Source organism: Gobio gobio (genome assembly GCF_949357685.1).
Source record: "Gobio gobio genome assembly, chromosome: 7".
In the NCBI taxonomy this organism is placed as follows: Eukaryota; Metazoa; Chordata; class Actinopteri; order Cypriniformes; family Gobionidae; genus Gobio; species Gobio gobio.
In genome coordinates this window covers 42,105,592-42,115,833 of record NC_137103.1, presented here as the reverse complement: position 1 = coordinate 42,115,833, position 10,242 = coordinate 42,105,592, and the positions used below count along the sequence as shown (strand labels likewise).

Below are 10,242 nucleotides of genomic sequence, written 5' to 3'. Positions count from 1 at the left end.
TTTTTTTAGAATTAACTGATGATATTGAATGTTGATCACATAATATACTCAATATACAAAAATACTGTGTAGAATAATCCCAATTAAGGTGATTGAATATGCTAAATATCTGTTTGATTTGTGCATTTGTTGAATGGTGTGAGTGGCATAGTTTGTCGCCCTCAAGTGGTAATAAATACTACATTCATGTAGAAATGTTTGTACAGGTCAATTTATGATGATTAGAAATCTACAAGTCAAGTATGTTTCCGTTTTTTTAGTTTAAATATAGAAATATGTGACCCTGGACCACAAAACCAGTCATAAGTCGCACGGGTATATTTGTGGCAATAGCCAACAATACATTGTATGGGTAAGGTTAAAATTATAGTTTTTTCTTTAATGCCAAAAATCATTAGGTTAAGTAAAGATCATGTTCCATGAAGATATTTTGTAAATAACCTACAGTAAATATAAAAAATATTATTAGTAGTAGTAATATGCAGTGCTAAGGACTTCATTTGGACAACTTTAAAGGCGATTTTCTCAATATTTCGATTTTTTTTTGCACCCTCAGATTACAGATTAGTTGTATCTTGGCCAAATATTGTCCTATCCTAACAAACCATACATCAATGGAAAGCTTATTTATTTAAAGAAAAATTGACCCGTAAGACTGATTTTGTGGTCCAGGGTCACATATTTGAATTTTTTTTTGCTAGTATAGTTTATTTAATACAAGCATGCTACATATTTAGTTTTCTAGTAATATCTGTTTTTAAACCTTTCTAGATTACTTTTTAAATCTACAACATAATAACAATGATTTTAACATTACTGCTGTAATACATTTTAATGGTTGAGAATGGATTGCACATTACTCATGTAATGCATGACTTATTAAACCATTTGAGTGCAGCCATCTCGAAACAATGTGAAGGCAAGAAAATAAATGTGCATATGTTGCATGATGCCACTGTTCTGTCAGCAATATCCATGCAGCTAACAAAACACACAGAGCAAATGACAAAATCAGACAATGTTTGGATTGATTGCTAGCATATAATACAATTCAGACCAGCAGTTTTGACCGGTATTTCACATTAAGATTCTTTCACATAAAATACACAGTAAAACAAATGTGTCGATGAAACTGTACAGAGCAATATTCTGATAGCACCACAGTATTTACACTTTTCAGGGAAATCAAGCTACAAATATCTAACTTATAGTTGTCGATTATTGTCTATGCACATTAAACTGTGAGGAGAAAGTATCGTGCCGTACAAAAGGACAAACTTCACCTGCAAGGTAATAATTACAGACACAGTAAAGAGTTTGTACATGACTGAATTCAATTGTAATGCAAACGTTCTCCCGCAAGGATAAGGGTATTGTTGCTAAGGCTGTATCTTTTCTCACAGAGAAAGTAGAATGCAGGGAAAACATCAGATTTATGCCACTGTCATGTGCCACACTGAAATCATACGCTGTCCTTGTAGAGGTTTGCCACCCAGGACTAACAGCAAGTCAGGCATATGGAGAAACATGGCGTCCTTGTTTTCCTCTGTCGGGTCAGCACTATTCCACTTCTTGCAAACAGCCTCCTGATTCTCAAAGGTGAGACAGCTTCCTTTTAGCTTAGTGTCTTTCAGTGCGGTACTCAAATCTGGTAAACACTTCTTATTGTCAATGTGGAAAGTCTGGAGCTCAATACAGGGCTCTTGCATTGTGCCGTGGGAAGGTTGGCACTTGTTCTTAAATGGTCTTAGCTTGTCATTGATGCTGTGAGAGTTGGGTATTTCCCTGAAAAAGATGTTGTTTGGTGCTGTTGGCTGGAAACTCTGGCCTAGGCCAATGCTGCAGTGATGGATCCGGCACAGAGAGGCAGATCCAGGCAACAATGTTAGCTTCTTCCAGGTCTCTGTTTTCAGGTTGAACTTCCACAAGCTGTTCTGAGGGGAACTCTGGGTTTCTCCTCCACCAAAGATGAGCATGTTGTCTTTGAATGATACAGCAGAGTGACCAACCAGCTTGGAAGGACCTGAACTGCAGAGTAAGAAATACACATAGTATTAGTGTTTATATACTTCTCATTAGTTCATCCTCAGTCGCTTTGGCCCATTTTATTTTTTAAACAAAACTTACATTCTCTAAACTGTAAGTCCAATTGCACAACTGTTTTATGGGACATCTCAACTCTATTTCATGTCTGCAAAATTTAGTAACTCGTCCAAAACACGTCAGTAAATTGGCAATACAGCTCAATATATGGCCATAAATTGGATCAAAATGTTTAGTTCCCTTTCGAGAGAATCACTCGTATGGCGTAGCACAGTGTTTCCCAACCGGGGAACAGCAGTAAATAAATATATATATATATATATATATATATATATATATATATATATATATATATATATATATATATATATATATGTATATATATATATATATATATATATATATATGTATATATATATATATATATATATGTATATATATATATATATATATATATATGTATATATATATATATATATATATATGTATATATATATATATATATATATATATGTATATATTTGAAGGACTTTTACACGGCACCCCCTGCTCTCGTGGCACCCCAGTTTTATATGTAATTATTAATTTTTTTTCAAATAATTCTCTTTGTAAACTTTGTTCAATGCCTGCGAGTGCTGCGGTATGTTTGAATATGACCAGTCATTTTCGCCGTCATCACCCGGGTGTAGTAGTGCCAGAAGACGCGAATGAGAAGTTGAGCACGCTGTGTGAAAATTTGTCTCTGTACACTCATCCGAAAGCGCGCACACGTCTCACAGCGCGCAAATATTGAGTTCTCTTTCAAGTTTTGCTCTTGAACGGACAAACTCACACAAAAAGTATGTCAACATGTCCATCTTGATGAATATTTTAGCAGACATAGGCTGTATATGCCTTAAAGCTACACTGTGTGATTTTTTCCCCCATCTAGCGGTGAAAAGGTAAATTACCATCCAGTGAATATTAGTTTCTGTTCCTCTCAATTCCGATTTCGTTTTAACTCCTACGGTGGCCGATTTAGTCCAAGATTAACATGGCTTCCAGTTCGACCTCGTCCACATTCGACACGGTGCCATCGAGTGTTAAAATTTGAATTTGAAAAATTTTATTTACCGGTATGTCCCTCTTTGGCTAATGTACTTTCAAGATGGAGGGGCAACATGGCGACCTGCATTCGAACCCCTCACCCGTATGTATTTTCAATGGCATTTATAAACTTACGAGAATACTTTATTACTTGAAGTAAATATACATTAATGAGCACATATATTTTTGAAAGAACTAAGTGTTTTTGGCTAAGAATAAACTAAAAAAGTTACACAGTGTAGCTTTAAGTAAACTTTAGACAGTCGAGAAAGACAACGCATATCCGTGCATTAGGTCTTAAAGGGGCAGTAGCCTTTACTGCTGTCTGTTTAATGTCAAACAACAAAAGACAAGGACATCACTCACTGCTCTTGATTGAATAGCTTTTGTAAGTTTAATAGGATTAATCTTTAATTTATACAGTCAAATATGTAATGTTATTTTACATTTGATCAATTTCTGTACCTGAAAACTAATGTTAGACGTACCTGAAAAACCTGAAAAGCATAGTTTATCTTATTAGTAGGCCTATCTTTGCTAAATAGTATTTATTTGTGTTGCTGCTTGTATTTAAATTAGGGCTGCACGATATGAGGAAAAGCTGCGATGTGCGATAACATTGTTTAATATTGCGATGACGATATGACTTGCGATAAATATTCAAATGTGAATATAGCTATACTGTTCCCATGTCTCAGTGCTTTAATAGGTCGTGTTCAGTGTTGGCAGTAACGGAATACATGTATTCAACAGCATTTCTGTGCAGTGGCGCGGTGGCGGATACACACGCACGCACGCCTAGGCCAATATATATTTTTAGCCTATATTATATAAATTCGTTATATATTCGTTAAATATATTATTCGTTTATATTTTTTATTTTCAAAATGTAGGCTATTTAATTGAGATTGAGGTGTATGTATATATATATATATATATATATATATATATATATATATATATATATATATATATATATATATATACCAATTAAATAGCCTACATTTTGAAAATAAAAAATATAAGGCTCAAACATGCGTGTTTATTTTAGTAGGCCTACTTCCATCAGTGAAACAACATAGCCTACTACAGCCTGTAAAACATTTAAATAAATATCTGTAAATAATCGAAATATAAATAGGCCTAATATAAGTTAAATATTAGTTAAAGAAAAAAATCGTTTATATTTCCCCACAGACGTGCGTCATATGCCTTTTCGCTGAAAGGGATGACACGAGCAGGAAAGAAGCATCGTTTTCTAATATCTTCATGTTTTCTTCTGATGTTCCAAAACTGATAGGCTACTTGTAGTAAAATGTGAAGAACGAAATGATCTTCCACAGGGTCAAGAACTGAGGCTGTGTTTGAATATGCGCTGTGAGAGAAAGCGAAACTAAAAATCTCCGGCGTGTATGAAATGCGCTATAGGCCTACACAAAATCTCACAAAACCAAGTCTAATAGCAGCACAAACTGTGTTAAATAAAGTAAAGTTTGAAGTAAAATGTATCTGTCCTACCTTTTCTACTTTACCACAGTAAATGATGCGAATATAGCCTACTCCTAAATAAATCAAACAAGGAAGAAATGTATCCCCTGTCAGAGACGTAAATGAGGATTTGGGAAAATAAATAAGATATTCCATGTCCAGTAGAATAAAATGGAGTAAGCCTATTGTTAAATTCGTGGAAAATCATGTGACCAGATAGCAAAACGCAAGCAAACTTAAATTTGGCTCACCACATAAAGCCTCGATCGGCATGAATCCATATGTTTCCATGGCTTGTGATGTAACATTTAACTGCGAACCTATTATTTATTTTGTAAATAAAACTTTGTGCTTCACTCGTGTCATAATATTCACGTAAAACAGCTTCACATACAAAAAAAAAAGAAGTATTTTGGCCGACCACCGCCGGTGCTCCTGCTTAGTTGACGTGCAACGGCTCTTGGGCTAGTAAATCAGCGCATAATGTTCTCCTATGCGCTGATTTACTAGCCCAAGAGCCGTTGGCCCCGTTTGACATTAGCTAAATATTTTATAATATATGTTTAGTAAGCAGGATTTGATGGACGCATTCCTACACTTATAAAATGCAATTCAATGTGGAAGTAATCCAAGTATTCAGAATACTTAACTCAGATTGGCGCATGTAATTAACTGTTTTCCCTTATTCATCGTGTCAGGCTGTCTGTTGCGATGTGTTCATCGCGCGAGTTCATATCACGATGACGATGAAAATTCGATGTATCGTTCAGCCCTAATTTAAATTATTTGTTCATATTATTTTCTTTATTTTTATTTGACAGTAGTCCTTTTTTCCATGAACATAGCAAATAATGAACCGTACCGAAACGGTGAACCTAAAACCATGATACAAACCGAACCGTGAGCAATCTGTACCGTTACACACCTAGCGTAACGTTTGCGAGGGGGTGCCACAAAATGGAGAACATTTTCAAAGGGTGCCATGACTGAAAAAAGGTTGGGAAACACTGGCGTAGCATACGCAGGATTTCCCCCTGCGTATGCTACGCGATACTCGTTCCCTTCTCTCAGGGAACCGAGGTTATGTTAATAACCGAGTCTATTTTTTTCACCATGGCATTCCTGGAAATGTTCACTATACACAAATTTCACTTTTGTTTTACTTTTTTGTTGACACTGAATGCTTACTATACAAGAATGTCAGTTTTGTCTAGATTAATGCTTTTATACACAAATACTATAGTACATGAATATATATTTTTCTATACACAGTATGTATATTTCTCGGTTACAACAGAAAACAATCTGTCATTGATATCTAGGTCATTGACAAATAAAGTTTCATTAAAGGTGTTTTTTAGAAATCTTTTCAAAACTGATGAAATGCATATTTTTTTGTCATGAGCATTGTGTTTAAACACGTTTTAGTTGTTAAATAACATTTCAAAAATCATTTTTTAACTTTTTATGTCAGGCGTTATACCAAATAGTTATATACTAGTTGTATATACTGTAGTTGTACCACCTGACATGGAAAGTGTCCCAACCTGCCCATACTTGGTCTACAAAAGATCTAAACCTTTTCACTCTGCCACAAGGATCAGTTGGGGTCCTCTGGATGACGCATTATCTTATGTCAATTCATAATAAAAGATCCATGTTTGCAGTTGTGCCACCCTGACATTTGAGAATATACAAATTGCTGGACAAAAGTTTTTCAATTATCTCAACAGCTTTTAAACTACTGATATTTCTAAAATGTACTTATATGCATTTCAAACCTAAAATGATGGCATAATATTTATTTTTTTATTTATTAAGACACCTAACACCTGCACCACCTAACATTTAGGGGATTTAATATAACAAAACATAAAATATGTATGATTTATGTAGTAAAAATGAATTCAAACTGGGTTTTATAGAATAAAGTGATATACACGGCTGCTTGAAAGTTTCTGAACCCCTTGGAGAATCTGTGAAAACTTTTGAACAGGATGAAGATGTCCCCCTTTTTCTTTTTCTTTTTTCATTTAGTACTGCCCTTCGGAAGCAATAGAAGATACATGTTTCCCGGAAGACAAATGAATTACAATTTACATTAATCTTCAAATTCTAAAAGTTTTCTGAAAAGGAATTTAATGCATCGTGTCTTGTTCTGGAGCATCAGTGAATGTTTGAACCTTTTTTAATAGTTATGTTTGAGTCCCTCAATGTGAAAATCTCAAAATCATACAGTCACTGCTGGAAAGGGTTTAAATATACAAAAACTGAAGATTTTTCGAGACCTGGAGGATTTTTCTAAAGACCGTTGGGCAGTTTAACTGCTCAGGACAAACAAGGGACTCAAGAACAACCATCACAAAACAAAAAAACAGTCATGGATCATCCAGGTAACAACACACAGTATTAAGTATCAATGGTTCATAAACTTTTGAACGTTGTCATTTTTATAAATTCAGCCAATTTTTTTTGTCTTGTGGATTATATGTAAACAACTTTTATGTAAAATATCCTATTCAGGACAGCACTAAATAAAACAATAACATGCATTTTGTATGATCTCTCTTGTTTTGTTAAAATTATTCACATTTTCGCAGATTCTGCAGGAGGTTCACAAACTTTCAAGCAGCACTGTATGTCATGAATTTATCAAATTATTAAAAAAAAAACATAATGCACTTGGACACAAAAATATGCACTTCATGTCATTGACCCATCTAAGGAATATACATATATGTCAGACAGATTTCGTTAATTGAATGGATCGTTTTGCATGTGTCTGCTCACACAATGAAAAAATGTTTAGAAGCTGTGTATGAAGAGTATGGTAATTTTACTGAGAATCAAGTTATCAGTTGTGATCAACAAGCCAGGGAATTTAGTTAGACAGCCAGATATATAGATAGACAGACAGACAGACAGACCGCATTAAAGAATGATGGATGTTAATAACGAAACTCACTGGAATTTGATGCAGCTCCAGGTTTGACTGGCAGAATTCCAGCTCCACAGGTCCTTCTGTTCCCTCAGGCCCTGCAAGCCACCGAAAAGGTACATACAGTCCAGGTGTGTCATAGCTGAGTGACCATGTCTGGGACCAGGCCCACCTTGCGCACTGCTTAGTAGTGACCACATCCTGGAATCTAGCACGCAGAAAATATAATTCATTTGGAAAGGTGATTCAGCTGTATGCAAATTACAAAAATCATCCCTGAGGTGGATAACAGTCAATATTTAGTCCTAGGAGATGCTTGCTTACTAAAAATAATAAATCTATGCTGTAATAACACTCACCAAAATTTAATTTCCAGAATTCCTTTGTTGATCCTCTTATATCAATGTATCCCCCATAGACATACATAGATGACCCATAGATGACAGCACTGTGCCCTTTTCTGTTCGCTGGTATCACTCCCTACAAAAACAGTTGAGTTCACTTTAATAAAAGGGCCATCAAGTGTTTCAGCTGTAAGTTTTGTAAAATAAAAGATGTTTACCTGTACAGTTTCACTCCCTGTTTTCCAGTTAACCCAGCACTCTTTAACTGCAGAGAAGATAAAACTGAAGAGGTGAACAACAAAGTGACATTGCTGTGTGGTAAAACAATATCTGCATTTATGCAGTTCAAGTGCTGCTGTCACATCTAAAAATCCAATGCATTTTGTTGAATTTTATTTTAGGTTTTTATGCTTGTATGTCATAAAATATTAGTACAAATTGTAGTAAAATTCAGCTTGAATGAATTTCTAGTGGATTGAATATGCAATAAAAATACCTATATCAAACATCCAAAGAGGACTTTTCGAGTTAGTATATGATGAATCTTGCATTCCGCCGAAGACATAGAGAAATTCCTAAAAGAAAGTGGAAATAATTATATGATTATAAGAAATATATGACATTACCTTTTTTAAGGAACACTACTGTACTGTGGAAAATTTAAATCTATGAAAATATATGTAAATTGGCATTCTACAATGCCATATTTTTCCTCATAACTCCTTGTGCCCAACTATGTGTTTGTTGCAATTACCTGATATGCTACCACGGTGTGCTCCTCCAGTTCTTCGGGTGCTTCTTCACTATTGCATGGAAGCTCGGTCCACTCATTACAGACTAAAAATAGATATTTCCTCTGAATTATAATCAGTCAATGCTGCAGGAACCATATACTGTCCAAAGCAGCAAACAGCCACAGATAAATAACAATGACATACCCACATCATATTTCCAGAAATCTCTCAGTGAGCATTTTTCTCTACCACCTAGTAAGTAAACATGTCCTCTGTGGGCACAGGTAGCATGCTTGTAACGATCACATGGTGCAGGGCAGTGCTGCGGCACTGGTGTCCACAAACAAGCACTGCTCCCCTGGTTCATGCTTGGGCTTTGAGAGTCTCATGGGTTAATCCCTGTGAAGAATGAAATAAACAAGGGCTACTAATGAAGTCAGGTTAACAAGACTTCCTAGAATAGCACAGACACAGCAGAACAAGAATATAGCAATGAAAGGAATTTTTATTATGCGGTTAGGTAATACATTAGATAAGTGTTGAGCAAATATTTGACCAGAAAACAGCGAGATTGCAGATTTTAGACCATATAATATAAAAATTGCTTTTATACAAACAGTTCCATACACAACAAATGTTAATATGGAGAAACTTACATTTTTCTGACAAAAATAGAGCCATTGAATTGATTCGCTCACCCAAAGTTACTTGTTGCCACCTACTGACATAATGTATAGTGTAAATTATATACACAGCGATTATCAAATGAACAGTGTGGATTACTTTTATAATGGATGGATGCACTTTTTTGAGCTTCAATTTATGGGCTGCCATTTACTGCCATTATGTTTGGATTAGCCAGGACATTTTTTAATATAACTCGGATTTTATTCGTCTGAAAGAAGAATGCCATATACATCTAGGATGGCATGAGGGTGAGTAAATCATGGGGTACTTTTCCTTTTTGGGTAAACTATCCCTTTAACACATCACCTAAAAATCTAAAATAACAAAAATCTGACATAGGTGACGTTTCGTGAGGGATTCATCCTATCAGCCTTAAAGTAAACATATAACGTTACTCAATAATTTTAAATATACAATAACGCAATAGAATCGCCTTTGAAGACCTAAAGGGCCACGTTTATTTTTATGTTGCTCACCACCGCGTGATCATTCTCGACATGTAAACGCCCAGCCCGTTATACATCTACTAACATTGACATTTTTTAAATGGGCACGTGAAAGTAACTAAGATACATGTTACCTAATCGCTTTACAGTGGTCGCTGAGTATTTACTTGCATACAAACAAGAATATTACGATGTGACTTGTTATTAAAGAAAGTCTTGAACGAGTCACATGACCGCGGTGAAGAACTGTTTCAAAACTTGATAGCAACGAGTGGTGGATTGAGGTCGTCGAGAGAAGCGCAAATGTTTGTTCTTTTTTGCTGACTCTAATGAAACCGTTTACATTGCGTAGTTTGCAAATTTAGAATAACTTACCGCTCAAAATCGTCGCTAAATGTCTGTCCCCCCTTTGATGCTCACTGGGAAGATAAGCGATGTGTTGAAGTATCGCTGCCAGAGTGCCAGTAGACGAGAAG

The 10,242-nt window shown here is 35.3% G+C and overlaps 1 protein-coding gene across 1 annotated transcript; it reads right to left on the bottom strand.

Annotated features, from left to right (window-relative positions):
- Positions 1-817: 817 nt before the first annotated feature.
- Positions 818-10,242, bottom strand: klhdc3l (kelch domain containing 3-like). Its single transcript, XM_079822152.1, has 8 exons — positions 10,142-10,242; positions 8,838-9,032; positions 8,654-8,736; positions 8,396-8,474; positions 8,118-8,164; positions 7,915-8,035; positions 7,583-7,763; positions 818-2,028 (listed from the first exon to the last, which is right to left on the bottom strand). Exons 2-8 carry the CDS (start codon positions 8,998-9,000, stop codon positions 1,434-1,436), a joined length of 1,269 nt encoding a protein of 422 aa, XP_079678278.1. The 5' UTR covers positions 9,001-9,032; positions 10,142-10,242; the 3' UTR covers positions 818-1,433.